The sequence below is a fragment of the Gadus morhua genome, chromosome 18 (assembly GCF_902167405.1).
Source record: "Gadus morhua chromosome 18, gadMor3.0, whole genome shotgun sequence".
Classification (NCBI taxonomy): Eukaryota; Metazoa; Chordata; class Actinopteri; order Gadiformes; family Gadidae; genus Gadus; species Gadus morhua.
The window spans coordinates 7,293,774-7,319,552 of NC_044065.1; the positions used below are offsets into that span (position 1 = coordinate 7,293,774).

General features: G+C 45.2%; 1 protein-coding gene across 3 annotated transcripts; it reads left to right on the forward strand.

Moving 5' to 3' along the window:
- Positions 1 to 499: 499 nt before the first annotated feature.
- On the forward strand, positions 500 to 24,609 carry atp6v0a1b (ATPase H+ transporting V0 subunit a1b). 3 transcript variants are annotated; one of them, XM_030340812.1, is made up of 22 exons: positions 500 to 605; positions 1,509 to 1,658; positions 1,887 to 1,965; positions 2,561 to 2,658; positions 2,893 to 3,021; positions 4,650 to 4,732; positions 5,328 to 5,454; positions 5,769 to 5,851; positions 6,267 to 6,360; positions 7,807 to 8,019; positions 8,637 to 8,787; positions 9,181 to 9,320; positions 9,691 to 9,854; positions 10,305 to 10,395; positions 10,649 to 10,767; positions 12,766 to 12,982; positions 13,524 to 13,631; positions 14,423 to 14,626; positions 15,889 to 15,906; positions 18,232 to 18,349; positions 19,595 to 19,766; positions 23,528 to 24,609. In XM_030340812.1, the coding sequence occupies exons 2-22, from the start codon at positions 1,542 to 1,544 to the stop codon at positions 23,619 to 23,621; spliced, it is 2,619 nt and encodes an 872-aa protein (XP_030196672.1). In that variant the 5' UTR covers positions 500 to 605; positions 1,509 to 1,541; the 3' UTR covers positions 23,622 to 24,609. The 3 variants fall into 3 exon arrangements, with proteins under 3 accessions (XP_030196672.1, XP_030196671.1, XP_030196673.1); XM_030340811.1 differs by having other exon boundaries at positions 1,512 to 1,658; XM_030340813.1 differs by having other exon boundaries at positions 1,512 to 1,658; positions 14,519 to 14,626.
- Positions 24,610 to 25,779: the final 1,170 nt, after the last annotated feature.

Genomic DNA, 25,779 nt, shown 5'->3' on the forward strand with positions numbered 1-25,779 from the left:
AATTTGTGTACATTATGGGAGTTCCGTGCTTCTAAAATGGCTAGCTGGCCGTAGGCCATGTGTCCTGGTTTAACCCTGAGCAGCTTGGGGAAGCGTGAAGGAGCTATTGAAGCTTCTTGGAGAGGAAAAACCCTAGAGAACCTTGTAGTAGTGGCCTTCTGATTCAACACTTGGCCGTTTGTTTAATGCTTCTCTGCGTGCTGGCAAAGGTTTATTTGTGAGATCTGAGGAGGTGTTTGTGTTTTTGTTAAGTGATTATTCTGTCAATAATATATTTATATATTTTTATATAAAAACATTTTTTTGTTTGCGTTTGTTCTCAGATGCACATGAATATGATCCAGTTATTGCATAAGCAAATAAAATAAAATAAAGTAAATTAAGTAATTAATTAATTTCAACCTTTATTGAATGAATGGAGTAAAATACACTCTTATTTGGGGAAAGGGTCTCTTAATGTGGCACCGCTGGACCACTCGCAGCATCCCTGCAAGTCACGTGACCCGCGAGGTTTATCTCCGTGACGTCAGCGTCGACCTAGCAAGATACAGAGACAGCTGGCTTTGGCAGGTCCGGGGAAATCTCCGCCATACACATTTATTACCGTAAGAAACTACAGATTTTCTTGTTTATTACGTTTTTATTTGGGACATTTGTATGTTTAGAACATGTGTCTCGTCGACGGCATATCGTGAGTTTAGGTTGGACCTGAGGATCAGGAGGAGAGAGGATGCTTAGATGTTGATGGGTTTACCGTTGCAGCGGTAATGCAGTCAATGTTGTAAATTCTATCGTTAAGAGTTTTATTTATGATTATTTATGTGTTAACCTATCGAAGTGCGGTTATGCGTTCGGTTGAGATGTACCATGTTAAAGAGAACAGGTGGGCCTACCCTGCGATATTGGGTAATATTTTGCACTATGTTTCAAGCTATATTTACGATAAAGTAATTTAATGTGATTCATTCAATGGTTCAGTATCAAATGTGTTCGGAAACGGCTCAGGAGGATAAGTGATATCGTATTTCGTGGCTCACATAGCAGCAGACCGTTCTGAAGCGCTTCATCATGGCGTCCTTCAGCGTCATGAAGGGCAATGCGACAAGATGCTATAAATATATTTGTCTGCAACCAAAGATCATGGTGTAGGCCCATGGGTTTTGAAGCATCTGCCTTTATTGTAAATTAAAAATAATGGTAAAATAAAGAGTAAGAAGAAGGGTTCATGATTTTCTGTAATTCACCCTCTATTCATTTAGATTGTTATATAGGCCCACTTGGCAGGCCTTGTTGAGAATATAGGCATATAATAGTCGGCCTCTCTGTGTATAAGGTGTATTATTATATTGTATTGTGTACTCAACCAATATCGCTGAGAAATTGACATTAGGAGGCCAACATTTGCAATCTTCTTTACATGTAAATCTGTGAAATCTATTACATAGGCAAAATACACAAAATACACTTAGGGTGATGGGATAGTAATGTTAATTAGAGTGACTTCCTAGCAGGAGCGAGTGTGAGTGGAGACAGGAGTCACCATGGGGGAACTCTTCAGGAGCGAAGAGATGACCCTAGCTCAGCTGTTCCTCCAGTCAGAGGCAGCCTACTGCTGTGTCAGTGAACTGGGAGAACTGGGCATGGTCCAGTTTAGGGATGTAAGTACAAAGAAATAAGATAACAAAATTAGCGAAATATTACAAGATACCTTACCATCAATGACTAACTTTTAAGTTGCTTTGGATGAAAATGTTTGCTAAACGACAAAATGATAATGTAATGTGATCATATCCTACATAATTATGTTTAAGATGCTAGAGTGCTTGTCAGATCTCTTTCTCAGTCAAAAAGCATGTGGTGGAAATGTTGTGTCTGTTGTTTTGCAGCTGAACCCAGACGTCAACGTCTTCCAACGCAAGTTTGTCAATGAAGTTCGGAGATGTGAAGAAATGGACCGAAAGCTGAGTAAGAAAGTGTTTATTTTGTTACACTTGGTGCCTGGAAGCGGTCTTGTCAGTGACTGAAAACCAAAAGACAATCAAGGTTGAAACTGAAAGGAAAGTGGTTGGAGGTTGGAAAAAAGGGATCTTTGTTGTTCCTTTAAGGGATAGGTGGGTGGGGTCGTGTAGCCATATCGGCCTTCAGAAGATCATTCAAGTCCGGAGAAATGTGGGAGCTATTGTTAGGCTGAACCGTACAGAGACGAAGGGCTGCCAGTTTTTACAGACAAAGGAAAAATAACTGAGTGGAGTTTGTACTTCAACATACCAAAGGTTCAGTCTCTGCACGCAAGTGTTCTCAAAACTATCCGCCAATGAAACGGCTGTCTCAGTTTTTCTGAGACCCTGTCCAAATTATCCCCATGACCCTCCTTGTAGCGATGGGTTTTACTTAACGGTCAAAATAATACTCGACTGTACGTTAATCGTCATTTATTTAGGCAACGTTTCACCCTTTGCAACATGTTCAAACTTCTCTTCACCTCATGTTATCCAATCTGACACATGAGACTCTCTGTTCTTCTACAATATGACACATGGGACTCTCTGTTCCTCTCCAGGGTTTGTTGAGAAGGAGATCAAGAAGGCCAGCATCTCCCAGGTCGACACGGGAGAGAATCCAGAGGTCCCCTTCCCCAGAGACATGATTGATCTGGAGGTAATCTTTCACCGAAGGATAAGATAAACAGGAACAGCTCAAATATAACTGTACTTATACATTTGCTTATTCCTAAATTATAATACTGATTAATCAGAATCAACCTTGCAAAAGTTTATAAAAAAAAAAAAGGAGGAATATTTCCTGCCGCAGTAATCTGCGCTGTGATTGGCTGGTGAATACGTGCCGTAAAAGTTAGCAGTGCTGTGATTGGACGATGCTTGTGATTGGCAGGCGACGTTTGAGAAGCTGGAGAACGAGCTAAAGGAGATCAACACCAACCAGGAAGCCCTGAAGAAGAACTTCCTGGAGCTGACGGAGCTGAAGCACATCCTGCGCCGCACCCAACAGTTCTTTGACGAGGTCTTTCACCAATTCATACAAGACTCACCCAAAATCACCCTTTAACAAGGTCTCTCACCCGCTCATACAGGACTCACCCATAAACAGCCTTTAACAAGGTCTCAACCATTCATACAGGACTCAACCATAAACAAGCTTTGATAAGGTCTCACCCATTCATACAGGACTCACCCGTAAACACCCTTTGGCGAGGTCTCACTCATTCATACATGACTTACCCATCAACACCCTTTGACAAGGTCTCACTCATTCATACATGACTTACCCATCAACACCCTTTGACGAGGTCTCACTCATTCACACATGAATCTCCAACAAACACCCTTTAACGTGGTCTCGCCCATTAACACATGACTCCCACATAAACACCCTTTAACGTGGTCTCACCCATTAACACATGACTCCTACATAAACACCCTTTAACGTGGTCTCACTCATTAACACATGACTCCTACATAAACACCCTTTAACGTGGTCTCACTCATTAACACATGACTCCTACATAAACACCCTTTAACGTGGTCTCACTCATTAACACATGACTCCTACATAAACACCCTTTAACGTGGTCTCACTCATTAACACATGACTCCTACATAAACACCCTTTAACGTGGTCTCACTCATTAACGCATGACTCCTACATAAACACCCTTTAACGTGGTCTCACTCATTAACACATGACTCCTACATAAACACCCTTTAACGTGGTCTCACTCATTAACACATGACTCCTACATAAACACCCTTTCACCATGGTCTCACTCATTAACACATGACTCCTACATAAACACCCTTTAACGTGGTCTCACTCATTAACACATGACTCCCACATAAACACCCTTTAACGTGGTCTCACTCATTAACACATGACTCCTACATAAACACCCTTTAACGTGGTCTCACTCATTAACACATGACTCCTACATAAACACCCTTTAACGTGGTCTCACTCATTAACACATGACTCCTACACTTTAACGTGGTCTCACTCATTAACACATGACTCCTACATAAACACTAGAGCTGTCAGTTAAACGCATTATTAACGGCGTTAACACAAACCAAATTTAGCGGCGTTAATTTTTTTATCGCGCGATTAACGCAATTATTTTATAAAAAAAAAAAAAAAAACTTTTTTTTTTTTTTTGGCTCAAAACAAAGAAGCAGTAGCCTGACTGCTATGATCAAATGACATTTGTTCAAAGCAGTCGTTTAATTGCACTATAGGCTCTTTTTTTGTATCGTCCTGTTATGCCAATGTTGTTATCAATAAAAAATCATTTGCACAAGGCAAGCCGATGCACTTCACCATGTTGATAAGAGAATTAAAATGAGAAGAATTATGGGACAAAAAATCAAGGGATATTTAGCATAGAAAAATAATTTGCGATTAATCGCGATTAATTTGAGTTAACTATGACATTAATGCGATTAATCACGATTAAATATTTTAATCGCTTGACAGCTCTAATAAACACCCTTTAACGTGGTCTCACTCATTAACACATGACTCCCACATAAACACCCTTTCACCATGGTCCCCACATCACATCCACTTCTTCCTAAGCTACTGTTTGTCAGTTGAGTGGCTGAACCCCAGTCAACAGGCAAACCTCTCTGTGACAGATGGAGGACCCCAACCTGCTGGAGGAGTCCTCTTCCCTCATGGAAGGGAACGAGGTCGGACGCGGGGCGCCGCTCCGCCTGGGGTAGGTGCAACCCGCTCACGCATGCAGGGAAATTCACGTACAGCAGACGCTAGGACCACACAGGGCGGCTCGATTATGGGGAAAAAATCCCAATTGATTTGATAAATGTTGAGAGCACGATTATTCAAACGATTGTTTTTGAGTTTGAAAACATGTTGTATTTATTCAGCATGTCTCTCCCCAAAGTTTCTTTTTAACTGAGAACTTTGAAATTCCGCCTTAAAAAAATACACAAAATTGTTAAAAAAGAAAAATGTTCCATTCTAAAATGATATACGTATCCAGAAGATACGATATGATATTCTGCCCTTTCTATAAAACATATACAACTTATAAAACATAAAATACATATATATATTAGAAAAACTAGATTATGTTAATTTTGTGATCGTTTGACGCTAAAATCGAAAATCTCGATCAAATTTCGATTAATCGCCCAGCCCTAGGACCACACTGTGTAGGTGCTGCCAGGGTACTGCACTGCAGTATCCGAGCAGAGACGTCCGACAGCTATACTGCCACGACCGTCCGTGGCCTGGTGACGTCCCCCTCACTGGAACACTCTGATCGACGACCTCGTTGTCGCTCCTCCCAGGTTCGTCGCCGGGGTCATCAGCCGGGAGAGGATCCCCACCTTTGAGAGGATGCTGTGGCGCGTGTGCCGCGGCAACGTGTTCCTGCGCCAGGCGGATATAGAAGACCCCCTGGAAGACCCCGCTACGGTCAGCCAGCCACACACACACACACACACACACACACACACACACAGACACACACGCAAACACATACATACCTACACACACAGACACATAGACGCAGACACGCACACGCAAACACACAAACACACACACACATGCAAACACATACAAACACACACAGACATGCACACACAGACAAACTAGACACTCACGCACGCACACACATACACGCCCCGTACACACACACACACACACACACACACACACACACACACACATACACACTCACACACACACTCACACGCACACACCTTAACGGGGTCTTCTCTGTCCCACAGGGAGACCAGGTTCACAAGTCTGTGTTCATCATCTTCTTCCAAGGGGACCAGCTGAAGAACCGTGTGAAGAAGATCTGCGAGGGGTGGGTGTCCTTCACGCCTGTGTTTAACTACATGCATGTTAAAGTTACCACGTGTAAGGTTGAGCTCCACCTGGTTAGTTGGCGGGCTCTTTCAGAATTCAGAACACCTTTTAACAGTGATCTGTCCTAACTGACTGCAGCTATGTGACGCTTACTAGTGTAAATCGGCTGTCTGGCTGTGGTCAACTTTAATCAGCGTTGACGACAGATATGATGTTGTCAACGCAAGTTGCGAGTTGACAATTACTAGCAAAGGCAATGCTCGTCAAAATAGTAATATCTGTATCAGTAGCAGTGGTAGTAACATGAGTAGTAGTCATGGTAGTAGTACTAGTAATTGTGGTACTAGTAGGAGTGCTTCTATGGTGTAACGTATGGAAAGGCAGTGAGGGTAACGCTGAGCCGTCCTCACCAGGTTCCGGGCGTCATTGTACCCGTGTCCTGAGACCCCCATGGAGAGGAAGGAGATGCTGGCTGGAGTCAACACCCGCATCGATGACCTCCAGATGGTAAGTCGACGCACGCTCAATGCTGCCATCAATACACGATCCATACTACCATCAATACACGATCCATACTCCCATCAATCAATCCATGCCCCGAACTCACCTCAATGCACCCGTCATACTAACCTTGGTACACTTGGTATCCATATGACTAGCAAAAGGTAGAACTACGGCCAGCTCACATTCTTACCTTCGTTTGAAAGTCATTTCTGAGCAATTTAAGGCAAGGAATGTGTACCTGGCATATTCCGGATGTTAGTCCTCATAACAGGCAGAAACATTGAGATTAGGTCTTTCTCAGTACCAATTCTTCAATTGTTCAAGCCCTTCACTGCCCCACAAAGTAGATCTACAGTCAAATACATCATTTAATCTTTCAGCAGGGACTTTGTTTTTGTTGTTGATCCGTTCCCTACGGAACAATGAAATAGAAAATGTCCATCATGGTCAACAATGTTTTCCGGATGCAGGTGTTTGTTTTTGATACGATTTATTTTGAGCTAAATTTAATCGTATTGTGCAATTGGGTACATGTGGTGTTCAACATGAATCATGGCTATTCAATGTTGTGGAACTTATTAGGCCTAGAAACCAAGCTCGGTTTTGCTTCAGTCGAGGCCTTAATGCTTACCCAGACTGACCCGGTTCCCCGAAGGAGTCGGATTTACCACAATAAAAAACAAACGATGTGTTGTGTGCTCATTTAGCTTGACCTGCCCCTCAAATTAGCCCTGCTCTTAAGTCCATTTACTGGAGCGTTTCACGACAGAACCTCGATAAGCCTATAAATGAATATGGAACATTCCACTGCAATTACCACCTCCTTTCAAGCAAGCCTCCACCGGTCCTCTTATGGTCTGTGTGCTGTCATCTATGCAAGCCACCAGCCAGCCGCACATAGAAACCCTAAAAAAGTGTTCTACTGAACAATATGCCGTTTTCTTCCCCCTCATTTTCTAGCCGTCTGGAAAAGGATGCTTTAATAATAGCTTAGTGGCGACACAGAAAGAGGGAGAGACTCTCCAGGGATATTCGTTTACGTTTCATGTTCCAATGTCAGATATCGCCCTCTCAAATTCTCAGCCAAATAACTAGGTCGAAGAAACACATTTAACATTTAGTGGATTTTGCAGACACATCCAAAGCGACTTAAAACGATTCATCCACATATAATCACTCATAAACACATTCTCACACCGACAGCAGAGTCTACCATGCAAGGCAACAGCCATCCCATCATAAGCAGTAAGGGTTAGGTCTATTGCTCAGGGACACCTCAAAGGAGCAAGGGATCGAACTAGCAATACTTTATGCTCTACCTCCTGAGCTAAGCCGACCCCTCCATTCCTTCTTCTTGTCGTTGATGTTGTTGTCATAGCTCGTGTCTGTAGGAGTGTTTCACCCAGGACCAGGGTCTAAGGGACTCACTCTCTCCCCCTCCCCCCCCAGGTCCTGAACCAGACTGAGGACCACCGGCAGCGGGTGCTCCAGGCGGCCTCCAAGACGATGCGCGTGTGGTTCATCAAGGTGCGGAAGATGAAGGCCATCTACCACACGCTCAACCTGTGCAACATCGACGTGACCCAGAAGTGTCTGATCGCCGAGGTGTGGTGCCCCGTGTCCGACCTGGACTCCATCCAGTTCGCCCTGCGCCGCGGCACGGTACGTGGTCCTCCAGAGGGGGCGGAGCTTCAACCGGCGCCCGCCTCTCAGGCACATTCACACGTCACTCATTAGGGACTGAGTGTGGGTTGAGAGGCGTGGTCAGTCCACCACGCTTGATGAAATAGATTATTTTAAATGATGCTTGGCCGTGATAATGTGTGTTGCAGGCTGGTGATCTGGTTTAAGATAAAGGTGGGAAAATTTGGGTATTTCACGATTAAATTTTGATTCCTAAGAACCACGATCCGCAAAATGTATTATCGATACAAAACGAATCCCGATTCAAAACCAGGTTCTCGATTCCAGTCGGCTTCGCACTTGAAAAGGCGGTGTGGCAAATGACGTGATGAAACCAAAGTAATGTGTGTTTAAAACAATTTAGTTTTAATATTTGATCAACTTATTGCAATAATGTGAACACACTAAGACAAACTCAAGACAAAAGGATATCACAAGTTATGTATCGATTCAGAATCATATAAGATAGGAATCGCCACTCCTAGTCATAGTTAATGAGGGCGGTCCATCAGACATGTGCATAATGTAATTTTTGTATCAAGACAAAAAATGTCAAACCTTAGTGACCAGACGGCCATGTTCGTTGTGATTGACAGGAGAGGAGTGGCTCCACCGTGCCCTCCATCCTGAACAGGATGCTGACCAAACAGACTCCGCCCACCTTCAACAAGACCAACAAGTTCACCTCCGGCTTCCAGAACATCGTGGACGCCTACGGAATCGGAAACTACCGGGAAATCAACCCAGGTTACACATCTGAATGTCCCACACCTTACATTTACGATTCTGATCCTTTTCCCTATGTTCTCTGCCATTCAAATGTGTTATATTCACACACCTGAGGTGGAGCTTAGCTATGATATGGCAGGCAAAATGGATTCCCTGAAACAATCTGGGAACAGATTTCCAGATTGGTTCTGATTGGACCGAGCTGTGGCTCATACTGAAGTTGGCGAAGTCAACCAGAACAGTTATTCTCATCGCATTCAATACTAACACTCACTAATCACTGACCCATTGCTTTGACCTTCCATCAAATTATACTTGAGTAGCAGCTCTTAAATCTCACCGACAGCACCTTCCATGAAAACACTGTGCAGTCCGTCGGGTGACGTTCTCTCTCTCCCTGTGTGCTTCCAGCTCCCTACACCATCATCACCTTCCCCTTTCTGTTCGCCGTCATGTTCGGAGACATGGGCCACGGCCTGCTGATGACCTCCCTCGCCCTCTACCTGGTCATCAGGGAGAGCAGACTGCTCTCGCAGAAGAGCGACAATGAGGTACCAGAGGAAACCAGATGAAACCCGATAAAACCAGATTCAACCAACCAGAGTTGGGGCCAGAGAGGAGCTCTTCATGTAGTCCTGTGTGTATATTTAAAGAAATGTATGATGAATTTACTGAAAAATATAAATGGACAGACAGGTATATGTCAACATTTTTTTGTGATTCTGTTATACACACTAACACGGGCAACGATGTTACTGCTACTTCCATGATTTAAACAATCCTAATACCCTATAATCCCAATACTAGCTCTACCACTACCGCTACTATTATCAGTGTTACCCAAGCTTCCTAAAGAGCAGATAACACGGACGACTTCAACGGCTAAACCTGTGGTTCGTACCCCTGCTCCCTGCGCTGCAGATATTCAACATGGTGTTTGCCGGCCGCTACATCATCCTGCTGATGGGGCTGTTCTCCATCTACACCGGCCTCATCTACAACGACTGCTTCTCCAAGTCCCTCAACATGTTCGGCTCCGGGTGGAGCGTGCGGCCCATGTTCATCAACAAGGGAGGCAACTGGACGTGAGTTCAATTCTCGCGCACGGGGCTACTGGCTCATACCTCGTACGTCTCTCAGAGCTGACGAACCAAACAACCAGGAGACACACGGTGATCATCACAGCCATTTGACAAGTTAATGAGTCTCTCTCTCTCTCTCTCTCTCTCTCTCTCTCTCTCTCTCTCTCTCTCTCTCTCTCTGCCTCTCTCTCTCTCTCTCTCTCTCTCTCTCTCTCTCTCTCTCTCTCTCTCTCTCTCTCTCTCTCTCTCTGCCTCTCTGCCTCTCTGCCTTTCCCTACTCCGCCCTGTGTTGAACGATGAGCGAGTAGCCCTGCGGGACTGCCTGCGTTATGCATGGAACGTAACGAATCCTATTGTGAAGTCGTTAGATGTCCTCACCTGTGCTATTAAAACCATTCCTCTCAACGTCTTAACGTCTTGCCTACACAAACGATATCCTGTTCCTTGCTCTAGATTTGGGACGCTGGGTGAGAACGCATTGCTCCAGCTGGACCCTGCCGTCCCGGGTGTGTTCAACGGGCCCTACCCGCTGGGAATCGACCCGGTAATGACGACTAACTAACTACCAGAATCACACTGTTTTAAACTAAGCAAAGAACACAGAGCATGAAATCAGTGTGCTGAGTTCAATTGTTAATCTTACTTACTCGATTGTGTGGGACTCAATTCTATTGTGGAGGCTAAAACATGTGACATAAGATTTTGCGTCCTGGGTTTGACTTCCTTCCGCTTGTTGTGTCACTCCTAACTGAATGAGCACGTCCGTCTGTTTGGTATTAAATGGGTTGGTTTTCTAGATCTGGAACATCGCCACCAACAAGCTGACCTTCCTGAACTCCTTCAAGATGAAGATGTCCATCATCCTGGGGGTGACGCACATGTTGTTCGGAGTCTCCCTCAGTCTCTTCAACCACCTGTAAGTTCCTCCTCAACTCAACTGCTTTAGTTGTCAAATGCGCAAGGAAAATGTGTCTTTCCTTGTTGGCAATGAAATGCTTGTGTTCCAAGCTCTCCTCAACAATGCAGGTAAGTAAGATAAACAAGTCTGATTTTATTGTTTTAAGTATAAAGTACTATCAAAATGAGTTACCAAAAGAGTAAATAATACCAGCATATGAAAAGAAAATGTGGAAAAAAGCACCTAACAGCTGCTGTAGAGGTGAGTTTCCAGAACTGTAAAGAGAGAGAGGGCAGAAAAGAGCAGAAGAGAGCCAGAATTAACACGCTAAACAACTCCACAAAAACAACGGCGTCCTCCCTGTCTGCTCCCTCCCTCCTGCGTTTCTCTTGCACTCTGGGGTTTTTGCTGCATCCAAAAACAGGCACAGTACAGATGTTATCCTGTTATCACACAGCAGTTCATTCACTCAGATATGATGGATGGCATCTCTAACACATTGCACTCAAATTAAAGCTCTTCAATCGTATCTACAGCAGCTTTAAAACAACAATTACATGGAAAGGAAAAAAGGGAATTTAGTCATTGGCACAACAGAGCCATTTTGTGTTATTTGATGAACTCCATGATGATATCAGTATGGTGCTGCTGCCATAGTGTGTGATTTATAGTATAACGTACATGACACACCCAGAGAGTGTGTTTGGGAGAGAGAGAGAGAGAGAGAGAGAGAGAGAGAGAGAGAGAGAGAGAGAGAGAGAGAGAGAGAAAGAGAGAGAGAGAGAGAGGGAGAGAGAGAGAGAGAGAGAGAGAGAGAGAGAGAGAGAGAGAGAGAGAGAGAGAGAGAGAGAGAGAGAGAGAGAGAGAGAGAGAGAGAGAGAGAGAGAGAGCAAGAGAGAGAGAGACAGAGAGAGGCACAGAGAGGGAGAGAGAGTCGTTGAGAGATGTGAGGCCTTGCTGGTATGAATCGAACCCATTGTCCTTTATTGTCCGTGGTGAGCTCCTTGTACAACCAGTGATGTATGATGATGATGGGAACTCATGCGGCCACACACACATCCTAAACCCTTCCTTTGAGCTACTGGTTCTCCCCTTGGCACCAGCCTGGGGGGGATTACCCACTGGCAACTCTTCCAAATACAATTTCACTCTACCAACTAGTTCGAAACGAATAAGCAAGTAATGTAACCGTCTAAGTTATGACTGGTTTATATCAGAAACAAACGTGACTGTAGTTAAAAAGACAATGATTAAGTTCCATCAGCAGTCAATAGTCTCATTTACATTAAATGTAGGTCATTTAGGAGATGCTTTTATCCAAAACGACTTACAATAAGTACATTTGTCAGAAGAAAGAGAAGCAACAATATATTTCAGTCGGTACAGTAAAGATGTTAATGGAAACAAGAGCTAAGCCCTTACAGTTGCTGGGTTAACCCATTCTCTGCATACAACAAAGATAGCTAGGATAAGATCGTCTCACAACGTCATCCATCATGAACATTATATTTACGTAGAACCAAGCTCCAGAACATTCCAATGTTTAAACATCTAAACAATCTGCTAGTCTCATCCATCATGTAATGCACTCGTTTCACCAACACCTCTGCCCATACTTTGACCCCGCTGAAGATGAGGATAACAAGTGAAGACGAAAGCTAATGAGCTGTAGGGCTGCTCCATTATGGAAAAAATCATAATCACGATTATTTTGGTCAATAAAAAAAAAAAAGATTGTTTTTGAGTATGAAAACATGATGCATTTTTTCAGCTTTTCTTCATCCATAAAAACATTTTGTAACTGAGAACTTTGAAATTTCCCCTTAAAAAAATACACACAATTTTCAAATAGAAAAACGTTAAAATAGTAAAGAATGTACAAAAATGTATCCAACTGATCATATTTGCAATTCCTATAAATCATTTAATCAATAAAAAAAGATTGTTTGACCCCATAATCGAAATCAAGATTAAAATTAGATTAATCGCACAGCCCTGATGAGCTGTCCTCCGCAGGTACTTCAAGAAGCCCCTGAACATCTTCCTGGGCTTCATCCCCGAGATCGTGTTCATGTCCAGCCTGTTCGGCTACCTGGTGCTGCTGGTCTTCTACAAGTGGACGGCCTACGACGTGTTCAGCTCCAAGGACGCGCCCAGCCTGCTTATCCACTTCATCAACATGTGTCTGTTCAACTACAACGACCCCACCAACAAGCCTCTGTACCGGGGACAGGTGATCCACCCCCCCCCCCCCCCCCCCCCCCCCCTCACCTGCCCCCTCCCCTCGTTCTCTCTCTGCGTTCACAGCCGTCCGTCTCTAGTGTTAACCTGTCTGTCTGTCTCTTTGGAGTTAACCTGTATGTTTTTCTTTGTAGAGTTAACCTGTCTATCTGTCTGTCTATTATAGTCTCGCAAAGCCAGACCAAACTACAGCAAGTAGAATGTCAGTAGTAGTCTATTAAGACGTAACACGTCTGGCTGTCTCTGAAGAGTTAAACCGTCTGTCTCTGTAGAGTTAACCAGTCTGTCTCTTTAGATTAAACTTATCAGACTGTCTCTTTGGAGTTAACCTGTCTGTCTGTCTTTGTTGAGATAAGCTGTCCTTTCTGTCTCTGTAAAGTCAACCTGTTTAACTGTCTATTTAGAGTCAACCTGTCTGGCTGTCTCTGAAGAGTTAACCTGTCTGTCTCTGTACACTAACCTGTATGCCTGTCTCTGTAGAGTTGACGTGTCTCTCTCTGTAGATGTGAACCTGTCTGTCTGTCTGTGTCTAGATGGGGATCCAGATTCTGCTGGTGCTGATAGCCCTAGCATGCGTTCCCTGTATGCTGATAGCCAAAACCCTGGTGCTACGGCGACAGCACTTGTGGAAAGCCAAGCTGGTATGTCCCCCCCCCCCCTCTCTCTCTCTCTTTCCCTTCCCCTCCCCCCTCTCTCTCTCTCTCTGCCCCTCTCCCCCCTCCTTTCTCTCTCTCTCTTCCTCTGTCTCCCCCCCCCTTCTCTCTCTCTCTTCCCCTGTCCCTTTCCCCCCGTCTCTTCTTCCCACTTTTTGAAGATTATTGATCAGCTCGTTTCACAATAATCAAATTATATTAATATAAAGTATTTGAAATGTGTATGCAGACTGTTGAAATGTATACCGTAAATGATGCACATCTGATATAACAACTTGTGTTCTCTCCTCTGCCCTTCATCTTGGTGTACATTACGCTGTAACGTTGTGCTTGGTCGTGTAACCATGAACCTCTGGCGGCGAGCGAGCCTTGGGAAGGTCCCGTCTGAAGAGTGCATTTCCAAAACACCGTGGAACCGGCGCTGACTAATGAGTCAACAAGTCGATCATTCATGGTCTCGAGAAACATCTTGAAATCTGGTCGTAAATTGATATCAGCCACAGGCTGAACGCAACACGCGTATTGAGTAATACAAAACAAAAACGAACAAAAATAATTAAGATCTTTTCATGTATTTTGGAAATGGAACTCGTCATCGTGTCCCCAAACACCGGTTGAGATGTCCCGACATCTCAACCTGTGTTAGGATCACACCCCCCCCCCCCCCCCCCCCCCCCACACCACCTCCCCTAACTCCCTCCCACCTCCCCCCTCCCTCCCCCCCTGCCTCCCAAGGCTGGCTCACGCTGGACACAGCTCTTGTTGGCTCTTGTATCTAGGCCCTGAAGCGGGCAGAAGCGGCTGCGGAGAGTCTAGCGCAGCCGCCTTTAGAGCAAACAGGCGCGTCCTCATCCGTCTCCGGACTCACCCAACAGGGCACCCAGAAGTTTGGGGGCGTGCGCGTGGGCAACGGCCCCACGGAGGACGAGGCTGGCATCGTCGATCATGACCAGCTCTCCCAGCACTCGGAGGACGGAGACGAGGTGAGGCCGCGTGTGAGGCCGTGTGTGAGGCCGCGTGTGAGGCCCGTGACTGCTGACATGCACCGAGAATCCCCCCCCCCCTGGGCGCGGTTCAGTGTGTGGTGTGAATGGAGACCTTATCGCGTCATCTGTTGAGATCCCACAGGCCTCACAGTAGAAGGGAGCTTATTGTTTAGTCCTCACTGGGCCTGAACCAAAATACACAACAACAACAACAACAGACGGTACTCTAAGGACCGAAGGGGTTAGACAAGGGGACAAATGACATGTATCTACCGTGGGCAACACATGAAAGTAAATGTGGTGTTGGGATACACCATAACTACCGTGACCACCCACGAAGTCGATCAAAAAGGCAGGAACGAATAATAGCGAAAAAGAAAAGGGAAAGTATCCCCCTAACTGTTTTCCCTTACAATTGGCCATACACTAATTAATCCCACTAACATCCCACTTAGTCTTTCACTTTATCCACCCGACTGTAACGGGACCTCTCCCTATTTCACACACATGGGTCTAACACTGTCCCACATCATTTCTCAAGATCTTAAGAAGGTCAATTGTGAAATTACCGACTTCCCGAAGGGTACTCCTGCCTCCTTTCCTAAAGCGCATAGCACCGAATCCACGGTATTGTCTGTTATTTCAGACCACCCGGATCACTGCCCGGGTGTTACCAGGGCTAGGGTGCTCACAGAGGAGGGCAGCGTGGATCGGGCGGAAAGGAAAAGTTGTAGATAAGGGAGAACGTAAACAGGGAGTCGGTTTGCATGAGAAAGCCATCCCAGTGAGTCAGCACAGCTCCGAGTGGAATTTCGGATAACATCCCCTATCATATAATGTATGAATACGGTGGTCTCACAGGTCGACTCATTCATAAATCAAAGCTGTAGCGTTGAGACATATAGACTTGCTTATATAATCATAATGATCCATTTTCATGCAAGATGAGGTCCGTTACTGGAATAGCCTGATTATTCTAGTGATTTGGGTTAGTGCTATGTCATGGTTGTTCGGAGTAGTAATGTATGTGTAGGAGGAATCATACCTTAATGTTTTAATAATAACATCCATACAATCCCTTTTGATCCAATATCCAACACTTCAAACAGATTATTAAGTGATCAGTGACTAATGGGGTCTGTAGCAATGTGTTTAGTTTGAATACTCACCAATGTTCTCGTATTGCATACCTGCTTCACACTTACAAGCACACTACTCCGTGTCCTGCCGCTAACCTTTGACCTCTGCTTACTTTCAAGCATGCGGAGGAAGAGCCGGTAAGAGATAAAAAATAAATGACCCTGTTACTGCATATTTTTGACAAAGTCTGTCTTTCTGTATGTCTTTTTGTCTGTCTGTCTGTCTGTCTGTCTGTCTGTCTGTCTGTCTGTCTGTCTGTCTGTCTGTCTGTCTGTCTGTCTGTCTGTTTGTCCTCCTGTCTGTGCCTGAGGTCTCTGTCTCCAATCAAATCTTCCGGTACTCTCTTCTCAAGCTAGCCCCGAGCAGTTTGTGTGTGTGTGTGTGTGTGTGTGTGTGTATGTGTGTGTGTGTGTGTGTGTGTGTGTGTGTGTGTGTGTGTGTGTGTGTGTGTGTGTGTGTGTGTGTGTGTGTGTGTGTGTGTGTGTGTGTGTGTGTGTGTGTGTGCGTGCATATGTTTGCCTTTCTCTCGGTTTGTGTTATGGAAGATTGATGCAGGGAGCGTTTCTGATGAGCATAGATCAGAACGCAAGAGGGCAATACTCCGCTGGGCTTTCACGACGCATTTATGTTTTAATGTGTATGTCTGCGTTCCAACGTTTTTCATTGCCGAAACATGAGCAGCCAAGCGTGGTGAAAAGTGTCTTTGTACGATCAAAACACTTTTGGCCGAACTGTTCCTTCGGTTACTTCACCCGACGGTAAAAACAACAAGAACATGATGACGGGCTGGAACGGTGAAGCCCTGATATTCCACTCGGACGTAATATCCATCATGCCAGGCGGTCGCACCCCCCCCCCCTCCACGCACTACCTCCATGATGGCATGGGTTGGCCCCCGCGTTGTTTTTATTCACCGGTCTTACTGCCCCCCCCCCCCCCCCTCCCCCACCACCACCACCGCCCCTGCCCCCCCCCCCCCCCACCCCTCCCCCCACCTTCTCTCGACCCAGCGGGAACAATGAGCGGTGGTTCCGTGAACTGTTCCTCTGGGGGTCCGGAGAACAAAGGACAAGCCATGGAAAGAGGAAGCCAGGTCTCCCCTACCCCTGCCCGAGCCAAGACAAACCCAGAGAGAGAGAGAGAGAGAGAGAGAGAGAGGGGGAGAGAGGGAGAGAGAGAGAGAGAGAGAGAGAGAGAGAGAGAGAGAGAGAGAGAGAGAGAGAGAGAGAGAGAGGGGGAGAGAGAGAGAGAGAGAGAGAGAGAGAGAGAGAGAGAGAGAGAGAGAGAGAGAGAGAGAGAGAGAGAGAGAGAGAGAGAGAGAGAGAGAGAGAGAGAGAGAGAGACAGATCCACAGAGAGTGAGATGGAGAGTAAGCCAGAGAGAGATGGAGAGTAAGACATGGAGAGTGAGACAGAGAGAGAGATAGTGGCTGAGAGAGAGAAAGACAGGAACACAGAGAGAGAGAGATGGAGAGTAAGACAGAGAGAGAGAAACAGAAACGCAAACAGAGAGATGGAGAGTGAGACAGAGAGAGAGAGAGAGAACGGTACCTCCTGGATCATACCCACCCCTGCAGCTCGAGCTGGGGAAGGAAAAGGCGACACTCGCTTCGGGAAGCAGGCAATGGTTCTAGCAGCCCTGTACAATACACAAACAAGATCCTGCCGGTGATACTGCTGTGTGTGTGTGCGAACGAAGAGGAGAAGATTACATCCACCCATGCACACACACACGCAGACACACACACACACACACACACACACCCACACACACAAACACACACTCGAACACAGGCATCCATATAGCAGATGTACTGTATATGGTCATTGTGCCTGGGCTGAGATGGATCTGAGGCTGTGGAGGTCATGTTGTTGCGATAAGAGGAGTTCCATGGCCGGCGGTTTCCCCTGCGCGGCAAATCTGATGCGCAAGTGATCTCATTGTTATGATTGGCCTGCAACCTGAATTCCTGGCCAATCAAGAGTGTTTCTATATAGCATTGCGTGTGAAAACAAACAGTTTTCAGCCACAGCAGTCTGCATGTGGCTGGTCAACGATTTATTGCCAAAAGAACAGCAATGGTATAGTTGGCATCACTGGTAGGAAATGGTTCCCTAGTCCCAAACAAACACTATTTTGTGCCATCATTTCTAAGATCACTTATGAACATAACAAACTAACCTCGAGAACCGTCTTCTTACCTAAAACCGGACCAAATTAACCATAAAAGAACGGAGAAGTAGTACGCAAACCTCTACCTTTTTCAGTCTCCGGGATTGGTTGTTTGTGTTTGTTTGTTTGTTTGTTTGTGTGCCTGTGTAGATGTGTCGTGTGTGTGTGTGTGTGTGTGTGTGTGTGTGTGTGTGTGTGTGTGTGTGTGTGTGTGTGTGTGTGTGTGTGTGTGTGTGTGCGTGTGAGTGTGCCTGTGTGGGTCATCAAGCATGTTGTTCTCTGTGCTCCAGTTTGACTTCGGGGACGTGGCCGTCCACCAGGCCATCCACACCATAGAATACTGTCTGGGCTGCATCTCCAACACCGCCTCCTACCTCCGGCTCTGGGCCCTCAGCCTCGCACACGCACGTGAGTCCACAGAACCGTGCACGTGCACGCGCACTCGAATAATGCACCTATAGTAGAATATATTAAAACTTAGTGAAGTATAGTATATTTAAGTATAGTGTCAGATAGCACAGTTATTAACCTATGCATCAGTGTATTCTAGGATAGTATGTTGTAGTTTTGTGTGGTGTATAGTATAGTGTAGTGAAGTATAGTTGAAGCAAAAAAATAAAACTGTTAACAGAAACATGCTGATACCTCCAAATATGTGACAAAATGACACATTATATTGGCAGCGAGAGATCCCAATATAAATGTGAGTAATCTAGTCGTGATTGATTTTAGATGTCCAACTGCGTTATTGTCCGACATGCTGTCTAATTTAGCCTACTGCATGCTGCAAGAATTTATTCAAAGCAGAATAATGTCGATTGTCTGTAAACTTGCAAACCATTTCAATATTAGATTGAATTTAAAATACATACATGTGAAAACTACAGAAAGCAAACATATTACCAACATCCCTAATGATGCTAAATATAACATTTGACACAAATAAACATTTATAATCATTAGGCACTTAGTGTGCAGTCATGACCTGACAGGAAGCGCTAGAGTACACAACAGTATGAGTTCACTCACTTTGAGCGTGGCGCCTGCATTGAGGCTGTTCTGTCGGCTTTCTGTGAGGTACTGGTCTATTATACCGCCTCGAGAACACTTCTTGTTCTCGTTTGCTGGCGACAAAGCCATTCTTTCTCTCCTCAACTTTGGCTCATTGTGTGGAAAACAAGCAGAACTTTACACCCCGCCCGCAGTTGTAAAAGCCGGGAGAGAAACCGGTGCAGAAAGTGCAAGACTTGGTTTCACCCGAGCGATGTTACTCATTACTCAGAGTATACCTGCCAGCTCCTCCAGGATGTCTCACAATAGGAACATCGTGTCTGAGATTCACCTCAAAAGACCAGACTCATGCTTACCAGGACGTTATTTGGTGCGTTTCACAGCTCTTCAATTAAATTCAATTCAATTGTATTTATATCGCCCTTAATCACAGATACAGTCTCAAAGGGCTTAACAGGCTATTTATTAAAGTTATACACTTTTGATTGACTGAAATATCGACACATCTTGCACAAATGCAGTTCATTTCTCAGGTATTTGTTGGTACAGTTTAAAGCAGCACTAGGGCCAACCCGCGTAGCAGGTGGTTGGTGGTGCCTGGTGGTACACGGTGGATCACCCCTGTATGTTGCGGTCCGACAGAGCTGTCGGAGGTGCTGTGGACCATGGTCATGCACCTGGGACTGGCGTCCAGCAGCGGGGGCGGCTTCTTCGCGCTGACCATCATCTTCGCGGCCTTCGCCGTGCTCACAGTCTGCATCCTGCTCATCATGGAGGGACTGTCGGCCTTCCTGCACGCCCTGCGTCTTCACTGGTGAGTCGAGCTCGCTCACACACACACACACTGGCCCACACACAGACCTGCGTGTTTCTGTTTGGGTGTGTTCTTTTCATGTTACATTTGTATATATCGTATTTGTTGCATGCTGTCCGTATCTGTTTGGGCAGATACGTCCAAACAGGATTAGGAGCAAAGCTGATAGCAGAGAGCCATAAAGTCACATGACTGAACTGTGGTCATCACATGATGTAGGAGGCACATTCAAAACAATGGGAATAAGATATGAACAGAGTAGCACATCGGACAAACAAACAGAGACTTGGATGTTTAAAGGGGTACACACACAAACACAGACGCAAACCATTACTTATTACCAATTTAAAAAAATCCCCAAAAGAAAAGCCAAACCTTTAACCAAATCCGGTTTTGAAAACATTCGAGTAAATGTCGATTTTACGACTGGTTATTGGAGGAGAACGATGCTACTGGTTAGTTAAGGAAGCTGCGGTGTAAAGCACTTGGGCCAGTAGCTCCTTCTGACGGCTGACACTCTGCAGACCTGCTGGCCTGTTTCTCTTCTGTCAGGTCTTGGCACCTTCCCCTCATTTCTCACTCACTCTCTATCTAGAACAAACTCATCCCTGCAGCCATTACCATACATCTGGGAACAAGTTAAACTGGTAGTTAAAGAGAACTGGACTGCTTTGGGTTGAGAACGAATTAAAAGGTCCGATCTAAAATACACAATGACCGTTAAAATTGAAATGGTAGAAGACATCTTGACATAACAAGCGAGTCGGGTTAGTTTACACGGTAAAGGACTCCATGGATTGACAACAAGTACAACGGCAATAGCTCAGGCTATAAGGTTTTTTTTCTACGTTTGTATTTGAGATTGTACCGCACAGTGTACACTGTTCAGTGAGTAGTCATTCCTAAGATTGCTGTGCCAAACCTCTTTTGCTGCAATGGAACATTCTGGCGCCCGGGATGAGTGAGAATGCCCTGTTTATTTTCTCTAAGCCTTCGTGTTTGAACGCAGCGCCTTACCTCATGATTCTGTAGTGAGTGTGAGTGTGTGTGTGTGTGTGTGTGTGTGTGTGTGTGTGTGTGTGTGTGTGTGTGTGTGTGTGTGTGTGTGTGTGTGTGTGTGTGTGTGTGTGTGTGTGTGTGTGTGTCTGTGTTTGCGTGGGGGGTGGAAGCCTGCAGTGTTTTCGTTGGATAGAAGAGAAGGACTTAATGTTTAAAAGCTTGTGTCTTCTCCGAGGCTGATTTATGTTCACAGGTGGATGGAAGTGGAACTCTGCTTATCAAAGATTCACACTAAACACTTGCTCTAGTCAAGGCAGGGAGGCGAAGAGGAGAGACAGATAGACAGAGAGTAGGTTAAAATGCCAGAACGCTGCGATGTACTTGTTGAGTATTAGAGCAGTTTAAGATATGTCTGTCCTTGGCTTGGGACCATCTGTGGTGGTGTTGCTCTCAGGGATTGGGAGTTGATAACAAAAAGTGTTTTCCCAAACTATTTAGATGTTACCTGTCTGTGAAACACTGACACAGGCACAAACACGCAAACACACACACACACACACACACACACACACACACACACACACACACACACACACACACACACACACACACACACACACACAAACACAAACATAAACACACACCCCGCCTGCACATGTTCTCCCCGTGTAGGATGGGGTTTGGATGTCATGCAGCGACATGATCTACGTCTGACAGTGAACAGATCCCAGAGCTGTAAGGATTTGATGTGTTTCTCAGGCTGAGCTGAGGCCCATAGCTACTGTGTAGACACAGCTATAGCCCCTCCCACTCTCAGGTAGCTCTCACCGCTCGTACCAGGTGACCTACAATCCAAGTAAGAAAATACATCTTGATCGGGATAGAAAGAGGTGATCAGAAACGGTCGGAATCCCTTCTTTGCTGGCTGGGGTTGCCGTGGATACAACATTCCAGATCCGGACGAATTTCAGAGTGTGGAGCAGATGGGGTAACGATGTGTTTACCCATCTGGGCTGGACTGAACCGCTGTTATACGCACGCTCGCACGCACACACATACAGATAGACACACACACAGACACAGACACAGACACAGACACACACACACACACACACATGCGCTAGGTACAGCCCGGTCAGCCCACATGGATCCAGCCTATTTTCCAGAGTGTCCAGCAATAGGAAGAGGAATGGGAGTGCTCTTTCCTAAATGTCGGCTCAACTCTGGCAGGAGAAATATTTACCAGGTTTCGGAGACATTCCTGAGCACTCCCATACCTTTGACCTTTGCTCACAGAATGGGTATTTTTTAATAGATCTTACATTTTCTTCTAAACGAGTTCCCTGACGATCTGCTTCAGATCGTTTACTATCGGTTTAAAGGGATCCCTGCCCCAATTCATAATGTGTGTATGTGAGCTGCCATATTCAATAATTAGGACGGAATATGGACCGAGGTCTTGTGACCCAGATGCTGACCTAACGGTAGTGAGGGGGTCGAGACTATCCGCAGGAATAATGAGGAGAATCCTCAGAAGTATTGATTATGATCTAATCATGTGTGCAGGCTCAGAGTTCTCCAATAAGATGGTTGACTCTACTGGAAGTCACGGCTCATTTGGTTCCCTGAATGGAGGCATCTGTTGAGGAGAGGTCTCAACTAGTGACCGGTTTGCCTAGTGCTCTACAGCAGTGCGATCATGCTGTACTTCACTGAGACGATGCAAGCAACACGCGCGGCAGGTCGGGGTCCTACAAAGTAAAGCTACAACCCAGATATGGTTGGACTACAGGAGTCTGCGTCTTCTTCAACAGCTACAATAAACAATCAACCCTTTGGCCGTTCTTCAACAAGGAAAGAGGCCGATGCTTTACAGTAGTTGCTCTTTAAAGATCACGTGTGTGTTTCAGTCGCTTCTTCTCTGCTGCTGTGTATTCATCAGAGCTCCCAAGGCCGATCTTACAATATACATCCAAGCTGAGCCTAGATGCTCATCCAGACTGAACACATGAAGTGCCCGTAGAAAAATAATAAAGAAGAATAAACCCTTCCTTCTTTCTTTCGGCAAGTGTGTGAGCCCCGAACCGAGTGCTGTTGTACCACGGCCGGTGAACATGGGAGTGGGCTGAGAGGTGTGCGTTATGTAAGGAGTAAACCACCAGTGTGTCCCGTTATTCGAATACACTGTACGACAGGAGGGGGGGTTGTGTGATGCAGAACAGGTGAAGCTCATACGACATCTTCCACTGAAGTGATAGTTGAAGAAGAAGTGGTGATACATTTAGAAGAAAAGAATGCCTCAAGTAAGGGAATCTGAATCGAATAAGGAAACAATCAGTTTGATGGTGTTTTGGTCAGAGCCATTCTTCATCCTTAAACTATTAAACGAGGCAAGTGTGAGGCAGAATACATTCCTGGCCCTCTCTCCTCCCTCTCGTTATCCGAGCCCAGGAATCCGAGTCCAGCCGTTGTTGGGATAAGTCATGCTGTACACAACTAAAGTCCATAAAAAAACGTTGCACTTTGCTTGAACACATACCCTCCTCACAGTTCAACATCTGAAGTCATCTGTTAGCTGGGTTCAGCTGTGATGGCGTGATGTCGCCTCGTGGAATTCAAAAGAGTGCCACCTGTTCCTCTAACAACCTCCCGATGTACCCGCAGACCGGCGGCCACAGTCCCCCACTCTCTGTGTCTCCATGTATGTGGAATGATATGATACGAGCTGACCTCCTGTTTCTGTGTGTCCATCGTGTCCCCAGGGTGGAGTTCCAGAACAAGTTCTACTGCGGCCAGGGCTTCAAGTTTGTTCCATTCTCCTTCGAGAGCATCCTTGAGGGTCGCTTCGACGAGTGAAAAAAAAAAAAACCCAAGAGGATCCCCAAGCATTCCTTCCATGTGTGTGAACGTCTTCGTTTGTGTATGAGCATGATTGCACTGCAGGTCCTCTCTCGCCCTCTAGTGCACATAAAGTGTTTGTGTTGGTCGGAACCCTTATGAGAGATAATTTCACTATCATGTTACGTGACTGTGTTAAAGCTGCTTTTCCGTGGTAATAAAGTAGGGGGAAAAAAACGTCACATTAATAATTATTATTTATTTACATTCCAAAAATACAGAGTTGAAGTACAAGCTTCCAAGACTTAAACTTCGTACTTATTAAAAGATAAATATAAGACGGATTGATCGATGATGGGAAATCCAACATTCACTGCCACAGGGTAAAACCAAAATTCGATTGGCCAATGGTTAGGCGAGAACTGCATATTTCCACAATCCACACAAATCATAGTATAATGCATGGCTGCCCCTACTACCTTTATGATCAAATGTAGGCTTATAAGTAAGTAGCCAAGGGCTACTTTGTGGCTCGTTGTTAGCCATCAGACGGAGCCGTTGTGAATCTATTGGTCAGGTGACCGCCCCCTCCCCGTCCTAGAGTACAGTAGATGGTTGTTTGTGTGTCGCGTTGTGGCATTCCTCTCAATCAGTTGTGCGTTGCGGTTTCTGTGTTGTTCAAAATCATCCTTTTGCTGTCACCGTGGTAACAGTGCATGTGAGACTTTGGCGGTTGCCATCATGAAATGTGGTTGTGGTAGGCTATTCCGTTTGTGATCAGGAAAATGTGAAGCACGAGTACAGAATAAAAAAAGAGTTCTTGAAGCGAATCATATTTATTTATTTATTACGGATGTTCATTTTGTGGTGGTGTGTGTGTTTCGATGTACATGAAACTGAAGGAGGAAGTGGTTCTTGTTCAGCTGTCTGGTCTGTGGCGCCCAGTTGCATGCACATAGACGTTTCAGTGTATTGTGATCAATATTAAAGGGACTTGGGGATTCAACTGTGTCCTGTCTTATGTTAACTGTTGAATTGTTAATGTTTAAACCAACAGGAACAAGCATACAGTACCCTGAATAGGTTCTTTGTATCTGGAAAAGATACCAGCAAATAACTTCCAAAATCATCATTGTCATCATCATCACAGAGTTTTGGGACAAATTAACCCCTGATTAGAAATTGACTTGCTCAAGCATATATTTTTTTATCTAAATGTGCACTAATATCTAGTAATTAAGCATCTGCCGTGGTTGGGGAAACAAAAAGAGTTGACTGTCTTCAGATAGTAGGCCTACCCTTGTTATCCCCTTCCAGGGTAGGCTAAGGAGTACAATACTACAAATTATAATCCTAATGTTAATAATCACAAAAGTAATCCTGAGCATGAAAATCCTCTAATTTTGATGATACAAATGATAATACTAAATGATAAACCTGATGCTGATCCTACAGAATACCCCAGTGACGCCACACACTGACATCTGCGTATTAAACCGAACATCGAGTTATAAAAGACAGTTGTGGCCTAAAGTTGACCTGGAACATCTGAATATGTACATATTTAACCTTGAGAAAGAAGCCCCACAGGCAGCCTCCATACATCTGAAATGCCTGAGGGGAACGTGTTAAACTGAAACCATCGAAAACGAGAAGCCCTCAGCCCACCGCTGGATGAGGAACATGTCTTTACAGGACACCGCTGTCAGTGGCCACCATCACTCATGTGTTCCTTCCACCGATCACGCTCTCAAGCCGGTGTTCTCCCCACTGATCGCACTCTCACTCATGCGTTCTCTCCATGGATTGAAAATACACACTCTCTAAGAAACTATAGAGGGTCAGTCCCAAGCTGTTCGCAGGCGTTCATTCAAGAACGACGAAAGGTTTCCAAAGGTTGTTAGAACATTGTCTTTAACATCTGTTATGTAAGATTAGATTATACGGAAGAAGATTAGGGCCATATATGATCTTTTTCCACATATGGGCTCGATCCTGAGCCTAAACTCTGACTTTAATGTCAGAACTCAAAATAATAATCACATGTGGCCCTAATCCTCTTCGGTAAGATTCTGACACCTGTCAGTTTGAAAGCAAGTTAATTTAGAATTATTTTTTCTTTCCAGTGGATCGTCAGCCAGAAACCGTGGAGAAGGATTTCTGGGCCGGATTGCTG

Excerpts from the sequence above, each read along its gene's own strand:
- atp6v0a1b (XM_030340812.1), top strand. The coding sequence starts at position 1,542 with ATGGGGGAACTCTTCAGGAGCGAAGAGATGACCCTAGCTCAGCTGTTC. Across the intron at positions 10,768-12,765 it reads CTCAGTCTCTTCAACCACCT|GTACTTCAAGAAGCCCCTGA; the intron begins GTAAGTTCCTCC and ends TGTCCTCCGCAG. Across the intron at positions 19,767-23,527 it reads CACGCCCTGCGTCTTCACTG|GGTGGAGTTCCAGAACAAGT; the intron begins GTGAGTCGAGCT and ends TCGTGTCCCCAG.